The sequence below is a fragment of the Malus sylvestris genome, chromosome 10 (genome assembly GCF_916048215.2).
Source record: "Malus sylvestris chromosome 10, drMalSylv7.2, whole genome shotgun sequence".
NCBI lineage: Eukaryota > Viridiplantae > Streptophyta > Magnoliopsida > Rosales > Rosaceae > Malus > Malus sylvestris.
In genome coordinates, this window is record NC_062269.1 from 249321 (window position 1) to 275395 (window position 26075).

The following is a 26075-nucleotide window of genomic DNA, read 5'->3' on the forward strand; positions in this document are numbered from 1 at the left end:
TACTATTTTGTTCTCTACTAATTTGGGCCAAAATGCAATAACCTCAACTAGGCTATATTGCAAAACACAAACTTTTGAGGTCACTTTGTAAAAACACAAAAGTCCATGATGTGAAATAAACTAACACTCAAATTAAACCCTCTTATTGACAATTGTAGTAAAGATGTAAGTAGGGATCGTTCTAGACCGGGAATTAGGAGGGATTGTTAATCTACTTAAAACTGACTTAAAAACACAAAACTAGGCTTGAAAACACTTAACTAGACTCAAAGAACTCAAAACAAACTAAAAAGACTCAAAACAGCACAAAACAATCAAACAGACTCAAACTAGACACTAGATGATGATTTAGACGAAAATTGATTTTTACTTGACTCAAAACACTTAAAAACACAAGTTTGGACAGATTCTAACTAATTTAACTCAACAAAGTAAAGGGGATTGGGTTTTTGACGAATTTAAAGTAAAGACAAGTAACTTAAAGACTTGGACAAATTTAGCACGAATTTGGGGGAAAATATGGGTGATGGCTAGCTAGAGGGTTCTTCTCCACACATGACACACTTGAACATAAATCAATTTCCAGTTGCTTTTTCAATAAATCATGAACCTCAACACCCTAGATTAACCGTGAACAACACTAATTAACCCTCAGATTTTCCTTAAGTCGTTGAATTGGATGGACAACGCATCGGCAACCAAATTATTCTTCAATAGTCCCCTACATGAACAACATAATAGAGATACAATCAAAGATCATTAAGCTTTGTGAAAATCATAAGCATTGACAAGGCATTCGTAACTATGAACAGCATGATACTCCTGCCAGGAATCTACTTAACACGATTGTGACTAGCAACATCCACTATTTATGAATATAAGTTCATAACGATTAGGTGAAACTCCCTTATATTCTAGCATCGAATCCCTGCATGCAAACTAAGTATGCATCCTTAATCAACATACAAGAATAAGTTATCAATCAAACAGTTAAGTAAATTGCATTCACGATTTATGAAATCACAACTGGAAGTAATCAATTCATATTGCAAATATATTCATGGCTTTGAATTTCCCCTAGCTAAAACGAGTTTAGCTCCTCATGTTCGCAAAACAAAGGTAATTAAACTTAAACATTGAAAACAGAAGATGGATTACACCTAAGAATGTTCCAGCAATCCAACTTGAATGGCAAGCACGTCCAAGGGTCTTCCTTCTTCTTCTTTGTTGCGGCACAAGGTGTGGGTGAAGGTTTGACTGATGATTTGTATGGAAGAATGGCTGAAAGTATGAATGGTAGTGAGTGGACGGATTGAATGGTGCAGCAAGGGCCTTTATTTATAGGGGAAGGAAAGGGCACGGCTGGGAATTAAATTGGGAAGGTTTAAGACTCCAAATCCTCCAAGAAAAGGGTAACAAATCAGAATCCTGAGAAGAAAAGGGTAAGAAGGGTGCAGCAAGCCTTAAAAAAAACAAGGGAAATGTGATTTGCCTTGCACGGCAAGGGAAAGGGAAAGGGAAAGGGGTGCGGCATCCCTTTGTGGCTGGGATAAGGCCTTCTAGAACCTATTATTAAGTGTCCTAATATAATTAAGGATCCTCTTTTGCAGCTGGAATTTAAATGGTGAAGGATTAGGAAAGTTTGGGACAAAATAAGGTAACTTTGGCTAACATTCCTTCTTTCTTGCTTGCATCCTTTACTTCCTTTTCTTGAATTAATTTCTTCATAACTTCAGCATAATCCTAGCCTCTTTTGGTCATCAAATTCGTCCATCCACCTTTCTCCATGCATGTGCTATCCATTCCAAGCCCAAACTGCTCCAAAATGCACCAAAAAGCACTTTCTTGCTACTTTAGCCCTTTGGACCTACAAATACACGAAAATAGCTTAAAATACATAAATAACTATGAACTAACAACATACATGCAAGAAAACAAGCTAACTAAGTCGCATAAATATGCTCCTATCAGTCCACTACTTCATGCGATTACAACTAGAACCCAAAAATTTCAACAAATGCAAAAACTTCATTAAAGGAGCAAAACAATTTGTCCCTTAGTGATTTTGGACCTTTACGTAAAAACGTAAACTTTTGGGTCAAAGTACAAATACTCAAAAGTATCAAAACTTTATGTAATTGCATAAAAGTTCCAAAAGTACCCCCATTCTGGGGGTGGCCGGTTTTGGTGAGTAGGAGAGAGGGTTGGTTTTGTTGAAAATTCAGAATCTTAAAGTGTGTTAAATAAGTGAAAGGTATGGGTTGAAAAGTTGATTGGCATGATTGAAAAGTTTGATTGGTATGGGTTGAAAGCTATAGGTAAGGTGTAGCATTTATCAAATAATAATACACAAATCATCCATCACCAATCAATAACAAACCAAAACTTTATGAAAAACAACAAACACATTGAATCAAAACACCAAACATTTTTGTTCTTGGTAAGAACATCAAGAACATTGAAGAACATCCATAAAAAACCCATAAGAGCTCCATGAATGTTTTCACTCAATAAAACTCAAATGTTCACTACTCAAAAGGGGGTTAACACCCTAGGGCACTTAGGGGTTCCAAAAGTCACTTTAAAACACTTTTAACAAGACAAACATGAACCTAAAATTTCACCCTTTGGATTTGGCCGAATTTCCCCATAAACATGGCACCAAATTTTAGCTCCAAAATTCATGCTCATATGAACTACATCTACAACATTTGAGATGGCAAATTTTCAAGCAAAGTTTACATTCAAAGAAGCAAGAATAAAGCTTGTAACAATTACAACATTCAAATCAAAGACTATGAACTACAAAACCCAAAAGGATTCACCAACTACTAGACCTAGGCTCTTGATACCACTTGAAGGAAATATTTATGAAAACAAGTTCATTTGAGCAACATCTATGCATGCAATTAACAAATAAAAGGCGGAATCATGCTTGTATGCACTCAAAAATAAAACTTTACCCATGAAATTCAAGGCCTAGTGAGTGTGGTGAACCAAGATTCAACTCAAGAACAAAGTGAGTTAAGAAATATTATACCTTTGTTGATTCCTCTTTGCATAAGTAAAGGATAATCACCCAAGAGATAGGGCCTTCATTCCTTACTTCCTAGCTCCATGGATTTTCTTGGATGAGGATGGTAGAATGGATTCTTCAAGTTCCCAAAATAGAGAACATCTAAGTCTCCACACCAAGGAGAGCATTGATGAAGAGATGAGTGACCTTGGAGGAAATGGATGCTAGTAATTTTCTCCAAGGTGGCCAGCCTCCTAGAGAGTCAAGAGAGCTTTGTGTTCTCATCTTTTCTCTTAAGAAAACCCTAAGGATGAAATGGCTATAAAGTTGCTTTTATACCACCTCACAATGGAGTGGCAAACTTGCTATTAAGCCAAGTTCACTACCCCTCACTCTTATGCCCAACCATATTGGGTTCTTTGGGCTTTGAGGCCACAACTTGAGATATTGGACTTGACATTCAAATCCCATTAGGCCTAACGGCCCAAAACTAACCCGAGGTCTATAACGAACTTATTCGTTTTGATTAATTAACATATTAATTAATCCTAGCCATAAATAATTAAACCATTTAATTATCCTTACTCATCTCCGTTGTTTCTTCAATCTCTACCTTACACGGTGTACGATCCAATAGGTTCCTTTTAGCGGGGTAGTGGGCGATTAGAACTCTTCAATTCTCCCTTTAGTGATTATACACCTTTAGAGCTTCCACAAACCATGAGTGACACCTAGCAGTATGTCATGGCTACCCAAGCTAATCAGAAGAGGTGGAAAACCTATTCAGTTTAGGATTACAATGCAATACGATCTTTCTCTAATACAATACTCTTGACCACATTGTTTGGTTTGATAGTTTATTCATGCCTACTGTCCAATGTGATTCTTTTACTTATATGATTACCTTGAATGTGATTTGTAACGACTTCCTAAATCTCACTCATACTCTGGCTAGAGCTTCTTAATCATATCATAGAGTATTCTCCCTCGAACGGTTTGAAGGTTAAAGATCCCTTGTTGTGCATTCACTTGCCTCCATGGCTAAGTGGCTTAACCCCAACTATGTTGTGGACACCCTCTGACGAAGTGACTTCGACATAGTCAAATATCAAGAACCTAACCACAAGACAACTATGATGCCTCAGGTCAAAGGACTACTTTGCATTATCCCAACCATGAGTTCTCATGTGACATAAGTATGAGAACTCCTTGTTGATCGTGTTCAGTGGACTCATTCTCTATTGAGCACCTACATGCTTGTCTTGGTGTCAGTCACACCAATGACTCAAGGCCAGTCACTCTCCCTAAGATAAGACATAGCACGTACTGATCTTAATAGACTGTCAATGCCCAATTGGCAATCATATGATCAGGAATGTTTAAGATATGTATACGAAAGAGAATGGTCTCTTGAATCTAACTTCTTTAGATCACATTCTCCCAATTACATATTCCTTGGACTTATCGTTTAAGCATATAACATTTATATGAGACGGCTTAAAACAATAATCTTTGCGCTTTATATTAAACTAGATTAGTTTAACATGTAAAATGTCCGTAAAGTATCATTATATGATTGGTTTTAGGGCACTTTTCCAACACTTTTGGTGATCAAAACGATCAGCCAAAGCAACCCAGAGTGCTTGTGGATCTTCCTCAACAAGGTACTCGGTTCGCAATGCCTCATGAATATGTCTTCGAACAAAGATCATGGCAGTGGCTTTCTCAGCTTCACCAACCGGGTTGTCTGTCTCATCTTCAACAATTATGGATATAATGCATACACAATTTATGTAGAATCTAAAATTTGAAAAACGTAAAGTTGGGTAATGCATTATGGTGAATATTCATGCTATTAGGGCTTCAAAAATATCGGGATAAAAACCGTTGTTTTGGAAGAACCTGATTGCATGATGATATTGGTGAATTGGTTTGATGCGGAAAGCTTCCACGTTAGATTCTTAAGCGCAGCGGTAGGAGCATGCTGATAACGTATTATGGCCTATATTTAACTGATAGAAGAAGGGGGGTCGGTGGCACAGAGAGAGAATAGAGAGATATGTGTTTGTAGGGTTGTGTAAAGGAATGTGTGTTATTCTTCCTATGCAGTGCCTTTATTTATAGTAATAAGAGGGAGAATCTTCTCCAAGGAATACAAGTTCATATAGGAAAAAATAACTAGAATCAAATCAAATATAGTACAAGAAGATTAACATTTTCTTGGGATGAAGCATTTAACATTTTAACCGCTAGTAAAAGTGGGGGTGTCACGTGCCAAACCTAACATTCTTCATTGTTCTCAATTCTCTCTCCTTTAACGGTTGTTGTTGGTCTGATCAACGACTATTCTATAATCCGCTGGTAAATAATATGCTGCCACTCCTTCTTGTTCAAATTCTCGAGACACAGAGTGATTGTGGCGGCGGTGTCTTTGGTGGCAGTGCTCCCCTGAATCTGAATTGGTCTCAGGTCAATCAAATTGTCAAAAGAGAATGGAGGGATTGTCATCCTCTTCCGCTATTTTCTACGACTTTCTCGATCGAATGCGAAACCCTGCTTCCCTCGATCTCGTCCGATCTATCAAAAGGTACTCCCATAACTCAAACCCTAATCAATGAAATGGAATGGATATTTAATCTGTTTGGTTTGATATTTGTTTGTCAGTTTTATCGTTTCCTTCTCGTTTTACGCGGCCAACCCTGAAAGTGATGGCAAAAAGGTTCAAGAGTTCTACGCAACCATGGAAGATAATATTAGGGATCATCCTTTGTGGGCAGGTGCCACTGATCAGGAAGTCGATTGTGCAATGGAGGTACTCTCTCCCTCCCTCTCTCCCTGTTTGTTTCAATTCAAACATGGTGGACGAATTTGGTTTAGTCTATGTTGGTGTTCTTAAGAATCTCAAAATTCACTTCACTCGAAAGTTAATTTCGTTTTTCATCGCATCCCTTGTGTTCACAATAGTTTAAACTTTCCGACTACCAATCGTATTAAAGAAAGGCACTGTAGCACGTACCACAAAATTATTTTGTTTATATGTGGGATACTCAGCTTGGGGAAAGGCTTTGTTGTTGCTGTTGTTGGGATACTCAGCTTGGGGTGTGTTTGTCTATGATGGCTACTGCAGGGTTTGGAGAAATATGTCATGACAAAGTTGTTTTCCCGGACCTTTGCTTCTTCACCCGAGGATGCAAAGATTGACCTTGAAACCTCGCACAAAATTCACTTGCTGGAGACCTTCTTGAAGCCTGAGCATCTGGATATTCCAGTAGTTCTGCGCAATGAAGCTTCATGGCTGGTATGTATACCGCATTTGCACTAATTGTTGGGAGTGCAGATTACTGCAGGCACAGCATTCCTTTTTAGTGCTTATTTAGTTCCATTTAATATGCTAATGGATTGTTTTGTATATTGTTTGTCATTTTAGATTTAATGCTCATAGTTTCATGGTTATCCTATTATCTCCGTTATACGAAGCATTGTAGTAGAGGTCATTTTATTTAAGGGAACTCTAACGAAAAGCTCTCGGTACTGTTCACTTTAACGAAAGATCGCATTTTTACACTAAAAAGTCAATCATGGTACTATTCACTTTACCCTTTATTTTGTCCTTATCATTAAAACTCAAAGTTTTCAAGCCATTTTCATTAGTTTTCCTTTTATTTAAAGATGTTGATTTCCAGCTGAATACTTGGTTGCTCTTAAATAAGTAAACGAACCACAAAAGACATGTCATTTACACATTTTCACTTTCATCTTAATGATTATATTTCCTTGAATAATGAATCAGGTTTAGTGTCTTTGGCAGTTCAGGATTGAACATATACACCTTGTGGTTTGCCGTTTGAGTGATTGTGACTTCAGTAGACGCATTTTCTTAGAAATAGTAGTACTTAATTGCAATTCATTTTCCAGCAGAGGTGTGTTAATTCTCTTTATTAATCACAAGCACCAAACAGCAGCCTTGTTGCCCTGCCTGACACACAACCAAACGAAAATATGAATGAATGTGCATAGCATCAGACTAAAAAATTCAAGCTAAATACCTGTATATATTTGCAGTTTAGGTTGTTTAAATCATAACAGTGCCTTTTGATTTCAGCCATACTCGATATTGATATAAAAGGAATTTCTACTTCTGCTTGTTCCTTTTGTTTTTCCTTTGGAGGGGAATGTGTAGTTTGAGAGATAATAAATAATCTGAAAATAACTTATTTGGTAGAGATAATTGCATAGAATCTTGGATATTATCCTCCTTCCCCTTGAATGGATTGGTTTTATGAAAATGAATGGTCATCCAGATAACTATATTCTTGAAGATCTTTTATAACTGCATTACTCTGCTTCTCTCTTTTCCTTTTATTATCAAATATCAATTTAGACTCGTTTATTTCTTTTTATTTGATATAACAATATTGTACTTATTCCTTGTAAGAACTAAGGACTAGCCACAAATTCTCTCTTTTCTATTCAGCTTGCAGAAAAAGAATTGCAGAAAATCAATGCGTTCAAAGCCCCTCGTGAAAAGCTTCTCTGTATTATGAATTGTTGCAAGGTCATTAACAATCTGTTACTGAATGCATCAATGTCAGAAAATCATGTATTAGCAGGAGCTGATGACTTCCTTCCTGTCCTTATATATGTCATGATCAAGGCAAGCTTTCCTTGGTAATAAGCCATTCTGCAATCATGCCAGTTCTGATTTTTCAAATTTTAACAGTGTGAGATCACATCATACATGCCTGAAAGATTTTTGGTTTTATTACCTCATTTGTTTGGTCCTGGAGTGTGTGTTAAATGTTGATTTTTTTCCTTACTGTTGATTGTCTTCTCAGCATCATCAGAATTTTTTAGTTGGTGATAAGGTGTCCATTTGCGTTCAATGTTACTTTGTGTTATTTAATTAAGATGTCATATTTGATGCTGGTTGTTGATCAATCATTTTAAAGTTTTATAAGAGTTTATTTCTATATGCTGCATCACTAGTTACTAACCCTTTCGGCTTTGCACTAACAGGCCAATCCTCCACAGTTGCATTCCAACCTCAGATTTATTCAGTTATATCGAAGGCAGACAAAACTTGTGTCGGAAGCGGCTTATTACTTCACCAATCTTGTCTCAGCCAAAACATTTATTCTTGAGTTAAATGCTAAATCTCTTTCTATTGATGAAATCGAATTTGAAGAGAGTATGCATGCCGCAAGATTGACCAATAAAGCTACAGAAAAGGATGCCACACAAGCTTTGGAAGAAATGACAACCTCACAAGGCCAGACAGATCCTGGTTCATCAGCGGTGTTGCATTATAAAGAGAGAAGCGGTAAGGTTCAAACTATAACTCATTTTCCTAACCGTATATTTGGATGAGGAAATTTAAAGTCTCAAGGAACTTTAGACTCAATTGTTAAAAATGCACTAGAAGAAGCTTTACCAATCAACTACTAAAACAGTACATAACTACTACTAAAACATTGCCAGTGGACTACAAGACGCTAAACACACGACTTCCAAATGACACCCTTGAAGGAGTCATTCAAGAGTTCTCTCAAATGTATTGCATTTAGTCATTTTGAAGTCCCTCTATTTAAGTATATACCCTAACAATTTTCCCCTTAGATCCATTGACTTTAAAAGTTCCTTATCCAAACACACCATAAATGTTACCTTTTCTTCAGGCCCTAGTTTTGAGGTGTTGGCCCCATTTTGGATTGGATTGGATTGCATAATTCACTAGATTCAATGTATGTTGAAGCAAGAAATGGATATGAACTTAAAATCTTGTCCAAGTAGAAGTTAGAAAATGTTAGTCATGTAGGAAAGTTATTTATACCAATCCTATCACCAAACAAGGCCGAACTGATATTGGATTACCAAGATAAGCAATTAAGGTTGTGAACGAATCACAAGCTGGAATATATATCCTCACTGAATTAGATACCATATCCAACGAACACTACCCTTGTGAATTGAACCTATGCTACCTTTAGAAATACTATAGAACTTCAACCATTACGTTTTTTTCTTCTTTGACAACAAAACAATGTGTGGCTTGTTTTATTTTTCTTTTGTATGCTCAAATAATGGGAGCTTGGGACCGTGTACTTTTAGTTAGTTGTAATATTCCAATCCAAAGCTCCATAAGTAACAGATAAATGCATCCACCATTGTGAAAATATTTTTTATCGGTTTTTGTTTATGTTAGTTACCCTTCCAGACTCTTGACAATAGAATTTTACGGCTTAATTTTCATAGTATTGTATAACTGAAATATATATACAAAATACAATCCTTGTTCTATAAGGAAACAATAAACAATAAAGGACACACATATATCCTTTCTAATAAAGGATTCCTAATATTTACAATATATTTACATACCCTTTAATTACTACTAATGGCAACACTCCCCCTCAAGTTGGAGCATATATATCACACATGCCCAACTTGACAAGTGAGTCACCAAAAGATCTACTACACACGGCATGAGTGAGGATATCCGCAAGTTGCTCTTCCGAGTTCACAAACGGTATTGACACAATCTTCTTCTCAAGCTTTTCCTTAATAAAATGACGATCAACCTCCACATGCTTTGTTCTGTCATGTTGTACCGGGTTCTCTGCAATCTCCCCTGCGGATTTATTATCACAATACAAGCTTATGGCCTCTTTTGCTTTGAAACCTAGACCCCAAAGTAACTTACGTAACCAAAGAATTTCACATACTCCATGTGTCATACCTCTAAATTCGGCCTCAATTGAAGACCTTGACACCACATTTTGCTTCTTGCTCCTCCAAGTGACTAGATTTCCACCAACAAACGTAAAGTATCTAGCAGTAGAGCGTCTATCAGTCACATCACCTGCCCAATCAGCATCGGTAAATCCCTCAATTCTCAGATGACCGGAACTTTTATACAAAATTCTTTTTCCCAGAGCCGACTTCAGATAAGCTAAAATCCGCATAACAGCTGCCATATGATCCATACTCGGTGAGTGCATAAACTAACTCACTACACTTACTGCATAGGCTATATCCGGACTAGTATGAGCTAAATAAATTAGTCTTCCTACCAGCCTCTGATATTTGCCTTTATCTACTGGTTCTTGGTCCGGATAAATTCCCAAATAATGTTTCTCCACAATGGGAGTATCCACGGGTTTACATCCAAGCATACATGTTTTCTTCAATAAATTCAGAACATATTTTCGTTGAGACAAGAAAATACCTTTGGATGAAAGAGCAACTTCAACTCCAAGAAAAAATTTAAGTCACCTAAACTCTTCATCTCAAACTAGGCAGAAAGATTCTTCTCCAGTTTGACAATCTCATCTGAATCATCACCTGTTATTATCATATCATTTACATAAATAATTAAGGCCGTTACTTTACCATTTCTCCGCTTCACAAATAAAGTATGATCAGAATGACTCTGATAATACCCATTCTTTCTCATGGCATGGTTGAACCCCCCAAATCATGCACGAGGTGACTGCTTAAGCCCATAAAGTGACTTTCGCAATCGGCACACTCCCGATTTTTCTCCGTTACTATACCCTGGAGGAAATCCATATACATTTCTTTCTCTAGATGTCCATGAAGAAACACATTTTTTACATCAAAATGTTTCAGTGGCCAATTCAAATTTGCAGCTAATGAGATAAGGACTCGTACCGTATTCATCTTAGCCACGGGGGAGAAAGTTTCCTGATAATCAACTCCGTATGTTTGAGTATACCTTTTCACCACCAACCTTGCTTTATACCTGTTGAGTGATCCGTCAGCCTTGTATTTAACTGTAAAAACCCATCGTCACCCAACTGGCTTTTTTCCTTTCGGCAACTCAACTACTTCCCATGTATTATTTTTCTACAATGCCTTCATCTCTTCATCCATTGCTTCGGTCCATTCTCGACTCTTCAAAGCGTCTTCTACTCGAGTTGGTACTTGAATTGAATCCACATTATTCACCCAAGCTTGGCGTTCAGATGAAAGGTTTTTACAGGACACATAATTAGCTATGGGATACTTCACTTTTCCCTCCGGAGAGAACCTGTTAGGAGGTACACCATGATTTTGCCTTGGTGGCAATTTATATGTACTTATAACATCATTAGTTATATGAGTATCACTAGTGCTTACCTTAGGGATATCCAGAAAAGATGTTTTGGACAGTGGCACTGTTGAGTTAGAGAAAGGAGAGGAAGCTTCGGCAACTGCTGGCTGACCATCAGTGCACTTCTCTTCGGCATCACTAACACACGGACTGGCAACCTCTTCTTCGGTGAGAAGATGTTGACCACTTGCAGCAGGTTCTGTGAAAAACTGCTGACCACTCACAACAGGCTCGGCAGGAGGAGACCGAGCATCAACTGCATCACTCAGCACAACGTCATGCACTCCCCCCGAAACCGTTACCTCTTGTACATCCAACCATTCGAAATCACCATCAAGATCACAACTAGAACTCTCCCTCTTGTGATCAAAGGGTGGTGATATGGGAGCATAAAAATATTTTGACTCAAAGAAAGTCACATCCATGGTTATATACATGTGGCAAGTTGTAGGGTGATAACACTTGTAACCTTTCTGGTGGGATGCAAAACCCACAAAGACACACCGAAGAGCACAAGGATCCAATTTACTACGATGAATCTTGTGAATATGAACAAAAGCAACGCATCCAAACACTCGAGGAGTGAAAGTATTGGTAGAAACAACCGGAACATGTTCCGTCAACACTTGGAGTGGAGTACGAAATTCTACAACCCGGGATGGCATGCGATTTATAACATACATGGCATAGGTGATGGCATCTGGCCAAAAACTATTGGGCACGGACCCACCAATAAGCAATGGACGAGCAGTTTCCAAAATATGACGGTTTTTTCTCTCAGCTACCCCATTTTGTTGTGGGGTATACGAACACGTTGTCTCATGAAGAATTCCTTGACCACGGAAAAAAGTAGATAGCTCAGAGTTAACATATTCTCCCCCATTATCAGTACGAAGAACCTTAATAACGGAGGAATATTGTGTAGCCACCATCTGAGAGAAAGACCGAATAATCATATTAACATCACTTTTATGTTTCAACAGATAAACTCATGTCATATGAGTGCAATCATCAACAAACGTAATAAACCATTTAATTCCCGAAGTAGTACTAATAGGGGAAGGCCCCCACACATCAGAGTGTACTAGTGCAAATGGAGAAAATGTTCTATTCATACTTGGAGGGAATGAAGCACGATGACTTTTGGCTAAAATACATACTTCACATTTCAATTCTGAGTCTTCAATACCACTGAACAAATCAGGTAATATATGTTTCAAATAACCAAACGATGCATGCCCTAAACAACGATGCAATAACAATACCTTCTGTAGATTACTATTACGTGACGCATGAACCAAATTAGCTCTTTCAGGAACCACGTCATCCACATAATATAGCCCATCTCTCTTAGTGCCACACCCAATGATCTCCTTTGTCTGAATATCCTGAAGCAAGCAAAATGAATGATACATTAATACAACACAATCCAATTGTTCAGTGACTTGAGGTACATACAATAAGTGATGGGACAATGTCGGAACCAATAAACAATTATGTAAGGGAAGAGAGGGTGTAAGAGACACTGTTCCCGCTCCAACAACAGCAGCAGTAGTACCATTGGCAATTGCCACACACTTTCTATGAAGATGGGTCATAGATTGAAACAAAGTCTTATCATACGTCATATGATCCGTTGCACCGGAATCCAAAATCCAACTTGTATTCACCATTGTAATAACACGACTGCACAAGAAGGTACGATAACAACGAAGGTTATGGTCTTGATTACAGCTGCTGCAATACACAGGTTGCACTATGTGACAGCACTGCACACCTCACGGCAAAAAAAACTAAAAACTCAATATGCTGCAATCCAAGGTAGCAGCAAAAACACAAACAATACCCACACGGCACAAAAAACCAAAGGCCCAAACTGAATGCAGCAGCAATTATCAAAATATAGTTACTCAGTGCACAATTGCTGCAATCAGTACAGCACAGCAACACCAAATTCCCTTTTTTTTTTCCTTCTTTCTATGCAAAGGAGCAGCAAAAAACGCTGCAATATCCCAACAATACCTACGACAAGGACAGAAAGCAGAGTCTTTGCGATTTCTCTGTAGCAGCAGCACGGGATGCAGCTTAAAACAATCAGATACTAGCAGTTTTTTTTTTCTTCCTTCCTCACAACACAAGCAGCAAAGGAAAAAAAAAGACAAAAAACTCCAAGATCCCAATAGTACTCACGGCAAAGGCATGCAGTACGCACAGCCTTCGCAAATTTCTTGGCAGCACAGCGGCACGGGATGGGTATTTTCCTGGTTAGGGTTACAGCAACAGGCTTTGATGCCAAATAGAATTTTACGGCTTAATTTTCATTGTATTGTATAACTGAAATATATATACAAGATACAATCCTTGTTCTATAAGGAAACAATAAACAATAAAGGACACACACATATATCCTTTCTAATAAAGGATTCCTAATATTTACAACATATTTACATACCCTTTAATTACTACTCATGGCAACATTGACTAATGGATAAACATTCTATTGAAAGCTACAGGTTCACCAAATTATCCTTATATGGACAAAGAGGCTGGAGATTTGACAGTTGGAGATGTCGAAAGACTGCTGAGTGCGTACAAGGAAGTGGTTACCATGTATACCAGTCTGTGTACGGCTGTTAGAAACCTTTCTTTTTCAAGGGCTGAACCCCATGCCACTAATTTAGAAGCTAAAATTGTAGTGTCGACACAGGCGGAGAAAACTGGTAAGAATTCCGATCAAGGAGGAGGATGAAGAGGCAACTTTCAAGTTCAGTTACCATTTTTCAAAATCATGACAAGTTTTGTTAGGAACACAATGAATAAATAGTCCTTTTCTTTTTCCATTGAGCTATTTACAGAGACAACTTTTCCCAAAGGGGTTCACGATGGGGCAAGTTCGCAATGAACTACTAAGGCGGCAAAAAATCTGCCCCCATCCAGAAACTAACAGATGCTAACTGTACAGAGAGTCAAAATTACAAATCAACGAACACCGAATGTCATGTTGAAGTTAGATACTACGCTGGCACCATCATTTGCGGCTGCCTTTGCTCAGCAAGCTGAGTTGGAGAAAGAAACACTCTTGTTAACTGCCTTGGCTGGTTTATGGGTGTTTTGGCTTTTCTTGCGGTATGAGCTCACACATCTCATACAAACTTTGCAGGAATCTCATCAGAGCTATGAATCCCGGCACACCTGGTGTGCTGCCAAACACCACATGTATCACAGGCAAACATCCTCTCCCCGTCGTCATCCTTGGCCCCACATGTGCAATCAACGGTCCAGCTTTCAAGTCCTCTCTCCTTCCGGAAACGGTTCAGCCCATGTTTTGCAAGGCATCTACCTTTCAATCGAATTGAGCCACATGATCCAAGCAGAAGTTTTACTGTAAATGAATCCTTTATAGAGCCATATTGATAGGGATTTTACCACCTGCAAAAGTAGAGATAAAAACACTTAAAAATACTTGCAAGAGAACAACGTAGTTGTAGTATAAATGGCTCAAGTAAGGTCATTTTCCGCAGGGATTGAATGAATAATTTGTATTTAAACTAATTCTTAATTAACTATTTGAAAACAAAGTTTAGAAGAAATTGATTTTATGACCTAAAATATTAAAAACGAATTTAATTAAAAACAATTAAATAAATTGACAAAGTAAAGAAAACAAAAGAAAACATTTTGAAAATCAAATTGTAAAAACCTAGGGTTCCGCCGTCTCCTTAACAATCCTCCTATGTAGATTTACCAATTACTTATGAATTATTCATGCAACTTTGAAGGTTAGATTTTCCTAATGCATATTCTACTTGTGGTATTCAAGCTAGAACGTATATCAAACATGCAATCCGTCTGTGGTATTCAGATTAAATATAAACATGCAAGACTCATTACGCTTTATGAAAACCTTTTGAAAAACCATGCAATCCCTAAGACATGGTATTCATCCCAGGTGAAATTACAACTATCAATCACAAGAAGTAATACTCAATCCCCTGGTGGTATTCCGGCCGAATTGCATCCAATTACTTATCTAAACATCCTAATGGTAGCTAAGCATTAAGATATAGAGACAGTTTAAAGTACAGTGATTAATAATTCAAAGTATACGTGTATAATATCATAAGCAATTATACAAAAACTAGATATTCATGCTAAGGCTCAAGGCATTGCCCTAGCAAACGAAAATTAGCTACGAACAACCATAAAACAAAATGAATTTTATTGAAATAGAAAAAGGATAGAAAACACCTAGAAAATAAACTTCAAAAACCCTCTAGAGTAGTGCGTGCGTTCTCCTCCAATGTTGCGTAAAGAACCCTAATGGCTAACAAGCCTTATTTATACTACTCTAAAATAAAACCCTAAAAGGTCTTAGAATAAAACTAGGAAACATAATAAAATAATAAAACAGAAAATATAAGGTTTCCTATTTAAACTAAAATTCGGACTTCTCAGAAAACCACACTTTTGACCGACCAAATCAACCCTGATTTGGTCCCAAAAGGTCATTTTTGAAAGCTGAAGACGTCCCCTACAAATCCTCAGAAGGAATCTTCCTCAAAATATGCCATCTTGACCTCCAAAATACCCAAAAAGTCCATAAACATCAATCTGGGAAAGCTACATGCTGGCCTTAATTTCATCACCACGGTCAAATGGCTTGGTAGAAAAATATGGAATTTCGATACAATCATCTTGAAAGACTCACGAACATCCTCCAATTGGAATCACTCTAAAATTTGTCTGTTTGATCATGTTTTGCTCCAAAGGAAGTCGAATGTCCTACACTGAAAATATATAACAAAGTATCAAAATTCTTCCAAAATAACCAATAAATTATAACTAAGAATAGAGTAAAATATATAGTAAAATATCGACTCATCACATATCCAAGCAATTCCTCTACTTCAAACCTCTTAAACATGGCATATACTTCCTAAAAGGCTGTAGTCGCTTCCTTTTTAAGGTTGGCAACTGTCGCATTCAGGGGCAATACAAGAAGTTTCGGAGGCATGACAAAATCATCTTCGGATTCATCTGAAAGCTCCACATGACACCAGAGATGAATGACAAAGGAGCATTCCTTTGCCATTTTATAAGGCCTATAGTCCTTTACGAATTGCTTGCAATCAAGAAGCTTAGTTGCAGTTTCAATAATTCGTTCCCCTTCATCGATTGAGGGGTATAGCTTAGCATGGTGTCTGGGTGGAGAATGGAATCATATAAAAATTTGAGGTCACAAAGGATTTGCTTTTCTGATGGAAAATTCAAATCCAACTCAGATCCATCAACATTTTGAACACTTGATGACTCGAGCCTGTTACCATAATTAATGTCAGGTCAGGACTCAACGGATGCATAAGTTGACAAAAGCAACTAAACCAAACAACGGCGGTCTCTTATTAGCTGTATTCTATGTCAACTGAAGTTGGACTGCATCAGGCCTTAACTACCATACCATTGGGTGCCAACTTCCCTCCCAGGTGTTTCAGGCAGTAATCAAGAAGCTCCAAAGAGGAATTCTTGTACAAATCACCCTGAGAGCTTGTTTTGACACCCAACTAAACCACCAGCACCAAATGTTGCAAGCAGCAGCTTGATACTAGCTTGCTGCACATGTTCGACATCATTGGCCATCCAGGCACATAAGGCATTGAAAGGGCACTGCTGATCAGGTTTCTTCTTAGATGATGTACGCTGGCGGGCTCTATGGATGAGACTCAACATATAGGTAAAAAGGTCCTTGATTGTTAGGAGTTAGATATCCGATAACGAATGGTAAAAGGCAATAACAGACTGGAGGCGAGTCCAAGGTTTCCTTGGTTGGAATAGAAAAGGGTATAGAGGCAAGCTAGATAGAGTATCCACTGCCTTTTGGTAGGAATGTTGAGTGAGAGCATAGCTCCCAGCACCAAATTCATAACCCCAATTGCCATACCAAGAACAACCGCTGGTGACAGCGTGCAACATCTGGTACTCCATCCTGTACTTCTTAGACACATCCATCACACTAACTTTCATGTCGAATGTATTTCAAAATGCAACACAAGTAATGCAATTCAGTTTCCCCTGATTTCCAAATTCAAACAGAATTTGAAATGAAAAATAATATAAAAAGGTAAAAGGAAAGAATTAAGGACCTGACGGAGAGGGCTAGAAAACGAAACGTTAAGTTAAACACTATCCAAAGTAGGGGTGGGCAAACGGGTCCTGGACCCGCGGGTCGGGGCGGGTTCAAAATTTTGAAACACAAAACGGGGCGGGGTGGAGCGGGTCTACTAAATTAGCGGGGCGGGACAGGTCCAAAAATAAGAAGGAATGAGCCCCCGGCCCAGCCCGTTTGTAGCATGGGATAATGTATTATGGATTAAAGGGATGCCATGGCCCTCGACTTACAAGGTAACCTACCGAATTGGACCAGATTTGGGAGGCCCTCAAGAATGTCTATGGAACCATCAGATCATTTAATTAAATCAACTCCCCAGCATTCTCCCATTTTCCATTCATTCACTTCACAATTCCAACGACAAAATCGTTTCTGGATCTCCAAGTTCAATAAACACAAGCTCATACTTTCCATTTTCCCTATCCCTACAAAAATGGCAGCCAAATTGGGTTCCTTCAAGTATAATTTCCAGGAGAAGAGAGGGTGTTTGCTCTCCGTCCAGAAGGGCTACTCCAAGCTTGGCTTCGTCCACATCGAGGAGCAAGAACCGTCGGGGTCTCCCCGTTGCTACACTTTCCGATCAGTCTCCAACCGAATTGTCTGTTGGTGCCGAACCGTGCAACATGTCTCGAGCCGGGCAGTTCAGATGGGTCAGTCCGATCCGTGAAAGATCATCTTTGTGGGGAAGATGGGTCTGACGCTGATGATTGTCTCGCTGCTCATCTTCCTCAAAGAGTCGTTCAAGCAGCTCAACTGCTACTCCGTCTAGGCAATTCTTACCGTTGTGGTGGTGTTCGAGTTCAGCATAGGTAAATTGATGTCTGTATTTGGGTCAATTCTCTTCGTTTTTGCGTTTATTTAGCAATTTCGTCATCTGGGTCTTTGTCAAATTCGATTGCACGTGTGAGTTCACACTTGAGAGCTTACGTCGAGTTCTCGATAGCAGTTACCCAAACCATCATCTCATGATCACCACGACTGCACCGCTCTAGAGCTTTTGCTGAAGTCGCTGGACCATCAAATCTTGACCGTTGACCACCCAATATGGTCCGACTCAAGCTATTTCGCGGCATTCTTGACTCGATCAACTACCTCATCGCCACGATCTAGGACTGGGATGGACTCCCATGGTCGCCGACTTGTCTGTCACCGTTACGCATGTGGGTTTCTTTTGGAGCAGGTCAATCTTCCTTTCCCTGACTAGTCTTCTTTTTTCTCATTGACCCGTCTTTTCTGGGTTTTTTTTATGGTTCTGATTTTGTGTTGGTTGGGTTTTATTATGGTTCTGATTCGTCGTCTTCTCTTCTCTCCCATATGACTAAGGAAGACGGCTTGAATAGTCTGAGCTGCATCTAGGTTGTCGCAGAGGAAACGGGCTCGACGACTGAGGAATACGACTTGAACGACGTCGTCCCTTTTTGTGATGACGAAGAAAAAAAATGTAATAGAAATCGTGGACCCACCCAGAACCGGCCCGTTTGAAACGGGTCAGGTTAGGTCTGGTTATAAAACTCTAAAGCTCTTTACTCGGCCTGGCCCACCCCGTTACATTTTAAAACGGGTAGGTCTGATTCCTTCAAATTTGGGCTTGGCCTGGCCCCTGCCCAGCCCTAATCCAAAGTATTCTCATAAACATAATTATTAATAAATTAATAACAGAGAGATGAGAGACAGAGTGAGAGGGTGGATAAGTGGACTCACCAACCACTAGGCACTGGTCGCAGTAAACAGATCGTCTGGAGCGGGTGACGTCCTCCTCCACGACGTCCAAGGGAAGCACGGCGGTCCGGTCCCCCAGATGCCCTACCTGGAGCAAGATCTGCAACATCACCAGGGTAAGGAACAGTGAGGAGGATGTGCACGTGACATGCGTGTGACAAATGAGGAAGCGGCGAACGCTGTTGCGAAAAGGCAGGGGGTCGACACCGTCGTTTTGGAGCGGAGGAAAGGCGAAAAAGTCAGGGAGATCGACGGTGACCCTCGTCTTAGCGCGCTTGGGAGGTCTGTCGTTGATGACCATGGTAGATCTGGCTTCGTTGTTTAGGGTTTCTTTGGTTTAATTTTGTGAGTGATTTCGCCTTGGTTTGATACTGAGGTAATTCTGAAAAAAGCTGGTATCAAAAAAAGCTGAGAGCTTTTTTGTGTTTGGTAAATATTCAGCTTCAGCTTTTTTTCATAGTTTTGGGTGAAAAAAAGCCAAAAACAAAAAGCTACAAAACCCAACTTTGAAAAATCGGCTTTTTTTCACATCTGTTTTACATAAAAGTTTATCAAACACTATAATATTGTTTTTTTTTTCAAAAGCACTTTTACAAAAAAGTTTACCAAACACTATGCTGCTTTATTTCACAGCTGCTTATTTTCACAGCATAGCAGAAGCATCTTTTTTTCAAAGCATAGCAAAACCAAACCAGCCTTGGTAGCTTTAAATTCAAAAATCTTCTTCACAAAGTTCCACACAGAGAGATTCACAGATTTAAATAAAAAAAATTAAAAATTAAAAGTTATATTCACAAGGTAGGACCGTAGGAGAAGAGCCGAATCGAATCTAGGGAACTCACAGGAGAATTTAATTTATAAAGGAAAAATCTTAAATATTGAAATTGCAGAAGGTTTCGTAAGGCAATTCCTGATTCTTTTTCGGGTGATGATGGTAAATTGGTAAGATCGTTTTGAGAGTATATCTTATAAAACACAATATTAGATTAACTTAAAAAATAAGATGCAGTTGTAATAGAATTCTTATAGAATTTTATCATATCTTATCTTTAGATATTATCTTATTAAAGTTGTAATTTTTTATTACTATAAATAAAGACACAATAAGATTGATAAAACATACCTCAAAATTTTCTCAATTATCTCTATGCTTGCGCCACTCTCTTGCTTTTGCCTTTTCTATCCCCACTTTCTCACTTTCTTTTTTCTATTTTTTTAGTTATTATGTTAATTATTTTATTTTTATATTCCCATTTGTATTTATATTTATATTTTAAGTGAAAAAAAACCAAAGTTCTCCATAGTTACTTATTATTACAATCTAGTGGTATTTCTCTTCTTTTGTAAGAGATCTTAAGTTTGATTATTGCCAAAAGCGAATTTAAACACATTATTGTTAGCGTATTGTGAGGCTAAACTCATCTTTCTCCCTTTAGTGTAGATAATATCATTTGTTCAAAAAAAAAAAAAATACCCCAAAGTCCTCCATCAATCATCATTAAAAACCTCTAACATATATATAAAGTTATTTATTTTTTCAGAAGAATAAACATTATAATTTTACACACCACAAAAAGTTAAAAATTTGAAATACTATTTCCCCACCCAGTGCTTTTACTGAAATCATCTCTAATATCTATTTAAATTATTTGTTAAAACCTAAGATGCTTTCATTTATATTGGTAGCTATCATAGAAGTGAAACATTATCAATGATAATCTAATTCCAATTCTATATTGCATCCATGTATGCATAATGGACCAACAACTTCAAGCCTCGTAATTTCATGAGATCGTTGAGTTAGCCATCGAGTAGGGATGCATTTGTGTCATGTCATTCCTCATTTAGGGAAGTGAATTGTAATACCCTGAAAAATTTAAATATATCAATATGTGGAGAAAATCGAAAATAGATTGATTTATGGTTATGAAAATTTAATCGAGAAATTTAAAATTTTGTTACTGGAAATTATTATAATTTACTTCGTACAATTTATCGATAAGTGAAAAAGACGAAAATGGCCCTATTGTAATTAACGGGATTCTTCATGGACATATTTGATCCTTTCATGGTTTTTCAAATTTCTTAACATATTTGGGTAGTACTCGTCAATACAAACGCATGGGCGCAAAAAGAATGTAATTTGAAGTTATAATGAACAAATTAGAGATGTTTTAGTTGAAAGAAAAAAAATAATAATAAATAAATATATATGAAGAAGAAGCTGCCAGATGGCAGCATGAAAGAGGGGAAAAGAGAGAGTTGCGGAAGAGAAAAGGATAGGGGATGGCCTATCAGGAGGGGAGGAAAGGAAGGGAAAGGAGAGACCCGAAATGGGTCATTTTGACCCGTGAACCATCGCTTTTTATCCGGCCATAGCTCATTCATCCGACTTCTGTTTTTGGTGATCTTGGTGTCCATGGAAAGCTCTTGACGAGTCCTACATCCCTGTAGTGTTAGATTTCCATTTGTCCTTTCCATTTTTCTAGGTCGAAGCCACAAAGTGCCGAGGGTTTTCCAGCGAGTTTTCTCATGTTACGGTGATTCTGACAATGATTACCATCGATCACCACCACCAATAAACTACCCTCAACCCCTGGGGCAAGGCCCAAGCATTGGATGAGGCGTCAAAGTTCATTTTGGCGATGAATCGAGGAACACCCATTTCTAGGTTTTCAGACGGGTTCGAGGAAAATTGGAGCTTTTCCCGGGAAAATTGGACTTGGCCACAAGTATAAAACTTGCTCTACTCATTGAGATCTTCATTTTGGTAAAATTTGAGAATTTTTTGAAATAGTTGAATTTTCCAGCAAGTCAGGCAACCAGCTGCCGCGTGTGGTGGCGTGTGGGCTGAGACCCCACCTGCCCTTCCTAGACTAATTTGGTTACCCTGAATCCATATGTAATGTTGGATTGACGAAATCTCATTGTATGATTATAGTTTTGAGGACAATAGGAACTTACAGATCGGGAATCCAATGTACGGATCTTCCCGAATTGGATTTCTAAATTTGTAAAATCAAACGTTAACCTCCACTTGAATTTACGAATTGGCTGAGATCCAGCCGTTGGATTGTAATGAAATTTTAGTATGTTGTTTTAGAAGCATAATGTGGATGTTGAGAAGGTACGGATCATAAATCTAATAGGCGAATCTCTCGGTTTAGATTTCTAGGGTTGTGAACCTTATCCTCAATCTTGATCGACGGTTGACTTTTTAGTCTGAGTTTCTAGCGTGCCATTTATCTTAGAGTGTTGTCGGGATTTGATGGAGCTTAATGAGCTCATCGTGATGACGTGTGTCAAAATTTATGTATTAGTGGCACCATATTGAGTTATACTTGTTTATTAAATGTGATTTCTAGTGATTTGTTATTTTTATTCTTTTTGCCCTCGGTCTATGTTTAGTGATTGTCATTTGACTGTGGCTTGGAAACGTTTATGAATTGTGGGATGATTTGTATGATTGATTGAGGTATGTTATGCCTTTCGGATTGAACGGAATGTGATATAGGTCGAGTTGTTTTGAAAGATGAACTACGAATGGCTTGATCCTTATTGAGGGTATGTAGGAAGTCGAATGAGAAGTTAGATGTAGCCCTAAAATAAACAAGATAAAATTTTAGTGGAGAATCATCAAAGAAAGAAAGGTTAGTATGGTTACTAACATAAGGGGTAACTAGGACATTTTTTTGGTCTACCACTAAATGAAATTTCAGAAAATAAATTTTTTGGGTCGGGGCGTTACATGAATCCTGTGAAACCGAGTGATTTGTCGCGCATCTAGACGAGGACAGATGATTGGCTAGGCGTCGGGATACCTGGTTGTCCAATAGGGGTGGCCAATCATTTTTCAGTGCGGCACACCCTTTGGGGTTGTTAACTTGATGTCCAATAGGTATGTCTATCCTTGCAAGTATGTTTGCAGCTAGTATATGATCTTGTCACTTTAGTTAGATTAGAGAAATATATCTGGAGCAACATTTGCAATTGCTTATAATATTTGTGCGGTACTGGAATCAAGATAAGACATAGTGGGCAACGTCCACGCTAAGGATAATAGAAGTATGAATCTAGGAGCAAAACGTAACTTTTAGTGTAAAGGTGAGACAAAAAAAAAAGTAAGGATAGAAAAATGTGAATTTCAAGATACTTGAGAGTAGTAAAGTGAGAACTAGTGGGTCAAGATCCTACCACATCATTAGTTAACGAAAAATTTAATGGCTAGGCTAACGGAAGTATCAAAGTGGTAGAAAAGTCAAACTTTGGGCATAAAACTGAGGCGAAAAGAGTAAGTGTAGTAAAGTACGATTTTGGCAAAATTTTAGGGTAGTAAAGTGAGAATTACCCTAAATTCATGCTAATTCTATAACTATTTCGTGTAATTTGTCCAATATTGTACAAACTTTAGCTTGTGCTGCTACATTTGCCAAAACTAATGACAATCTTATCGTTTACAAACCCTAAATCTAAAAATTAAACATTCACAAAATGATAATGTTAGGGAGACCAAATTTTCAAACCAAATTTGCAAACTATGCAAACCAAATAATGTGTAATCAATAAGACACAAGCATGTTAATCACCACTTAATTAATAATTCAATAATCTACAACGATATCATTTGGTTTAAAAATTGGACCTCCCTAGCATCACCATTTACAAAATCATGGTAAACTAGAGGTTCTTATACCCAGAATCGGATGTGGAGACCTTACTACCTTTATTGTTTTGGTTATTTTATCACAAACATATTTGGTTTTATTTGTTATTTATTATCTCTAAATAAGGTTAACATGCAATGCATAATAATTTTAAGGGTAAATTATACAAAATTACTTTAATTATTGGTCAAACCACAATTTCATACCTCATGTTTTAAAAATTACAATGTCATACCTTATCTTACAAATTGTTGCAATGTCAGACCTTCGTCAATTTGGTTGTCAATTTTTCTATTAAATGATGACGTAGCTTGAGGCAGGCCCACTCCCTCGCCCAACTGGATAAAAATATTAATAAATTAAATATAAAATCATTTCAATATTATATTTTTTTTAAATGTGGGACCCACCCCCTACAATCCCATCACCTTTCCCTTTTTCCCCAATTCATTTGTCCCCCTAAGAGCAAGTCCAGCCTTGCTCTTTGCTCGGGGGACAGGCACCAGGAAAGGGCCCGAGGGCCGGTTGGTTCTTCTCCAGCCATGGAGAGCCCGAGTGAGGGTGGGAGCCCGAGGGCCGGGGGGGTGGGCAATCGACAGGCCTGTGGCCCGAGGCCCGTGACGTCAGGCCTGGGTCCGGGCTTTTTTTTTTATTTTTTTTGTGTCAGGCGCGTGCCCCTCACTCGGGAGTAGGGGCGCATCGCCCGACAGGAATTCAGGGCACGGGCCCAGCAACCCAGTTACCGTTGGGAAGCCACGTGGCTTCCCACGGTCCGTTCGATCCCAATGACTCTTTAATACGAGCCGTCCGATTTGCAACGGTAATAAAAAAAAAAGATGATTTTATATCAACCGTTCGATCTGAGATCAACGGTTGATATTAATCTGCTTTATAAATTAAAAAAAAAGAAAAAATAGTTTTAAAATTAAGAAAAGTTACCGTTGTGACACGTGGCACAATCTGGAGTGTTGGAATTCAAATTTTTTAAAATCCAACGGCAGAGATTAATTATTTGAATAAAAATTTAAAAAAAAATGGAAAAATCCGAAAAAATTGTAAAAAATCTAAAAAAAATTTGTAAAAAATTGTTTTTACTTTTCTATAAATACCACTTCTTCTCCATCTACCTTACACCACAATTTCATATTTTCTCAACTACTTTCAATCAAATTCCTATCTTTCTCTCAAAGTTTCAATCCAATTTTTTTCCACAAAATGACTACTGATGCAGGTACGAATTGGTCGCTTCTTGAAGATGTTGCGTTGTGCACTAGCTGGGTTGAAGTTACTCATAATTCCCTTACAGGTAATGAGATGTAGTTGCGAGAAATGTGGAGTTTAATTCATACCAAATTTCTTAAGCAAATGAGTGGGAAAAAAACCAAAGAATCGATGTCCAGTCGTTGAAAAATACTTAGCCATTCCTTTAGTACGTGGAGAGATGCCTCTGTAAAACCCTAAAGACAGCCCTCGTTTCTCTTTATTGAAGCCATGTCTCTTCTATCTCGCATTCGCGTCGCCCTCACCCGCGCCCTCTTCAAATTCGAGAAAGACCCCTCCAAAATCCTCAAAATCTGCAAATCTGCCTCCCTAACCCCCGAATCCCACCTCGATCGCATCGCCTCCTCCGTCGCCATTAACCGCCTCCGCGACAACAACCATTAAGACTTCATATGCAAGTTCCTCAACGACTTTTTTCGCCTCCCAGCCTGACCTCAAAACACAGCGTTTATCCTTCCACACCATCATCCTCTACAGCCAGGCTGACATGCTCGACCACGCCGTCCGCACCTTCGAGCGTTGCGACGATGAACCCTGATTTGTCCTCCTAAACCTATCGATTCAATTTTTTTAATTCTTTCATTCATTTTCTAACAAACAATCCCAAAAAAAGGAAAAACACCCTAAAAGATTCAATTGGAAAATGGGTATCAAAGGATTTGTCAACGGAGGCGTCGCTTCCATTATCGACGGCTACTCCACCCACCCACTAGATCTTATCAATGTACGTATGCGTCTCCAGGGCAAGAGCAACCCTTCTCACGCCCCCCGTTAGCTCTTAACAAATTTTCCGTCAATGCATTGCTCCTCATTGAAAAATAGGTAGGTGGGGTGGCGGTGGTGAGCCTAGTCTTGGACGTGAGGGGGGATGGGGGGTTGAATATGAGCTGATTGGCCAGTGAGGGCGGCGGTGGGAGAATGAGTTGTGGTATTATACGCAAAACAATATTACAAGCTATAAAATTCTAATTCAAGCATTAACAAATGTTTCATAATCTGAAAATGTTCCATTTGCAAATATACTCTTTGGACCTCATCTTGAATATTAGGAGTGTCATCCTTCATTCGAATTCTTTTTCCAGAGTCTCTCTCAAGATTATTCAAATCAATATCACA

General features: G+C 38.3%; 1 protein-coding gene and 1 pseudogene across 2 annotated transcripts; one reads left to right on the forward strand and one right to left on the reverse strand.

Annotated features, from left to right (window-relative positions):
* Window positions 1–5364: 5364 nt before the first annotated feature.
* LOC126585828 (vacuolar protein sorting-associated protein 9A-like) lies at window positions 5365–14001 on the forward strand. Of its 2 annotated transcripts, none has more exons than XM_050250381.1 (6): window positions 5365–5603; window positions 5681–5828; window positions 6144–6314; window positions 7491–7670; window positions 8033–8336; window positions 13637–14001. In XM_050250381.1, the coding sequence occupies exons 1-6, from the start codon at window positions 5509–5511 to the stop codon at window positions 13876–13878; spliced, it is 1140 nt and encodes a 379-aa protein (XP_050106338.1). In that variant the 5' UTR covers window positions 5365–5508; the 3' UTR covers window positions 13879–14001. The 2 variants fall into 2 exon arrangements, with proteins under 2 accessions (XP_050106338.1, XP_050106339.1); XM_050250382.1 differs by having other exon boundaries at window positions 5367–5603; window positions 13643–14001.
* A 176-nt stretch (window positions 14002–14177) lies between these two features.
* LOC126586588 (PHD finger protein At1g33420-like) lies at window positions 14178–17296 on the reverse strand (annotated as a pseudogene).
* Between the last annotated feature and the right edge of the window lie 8779 nt (window positions 17297–26075).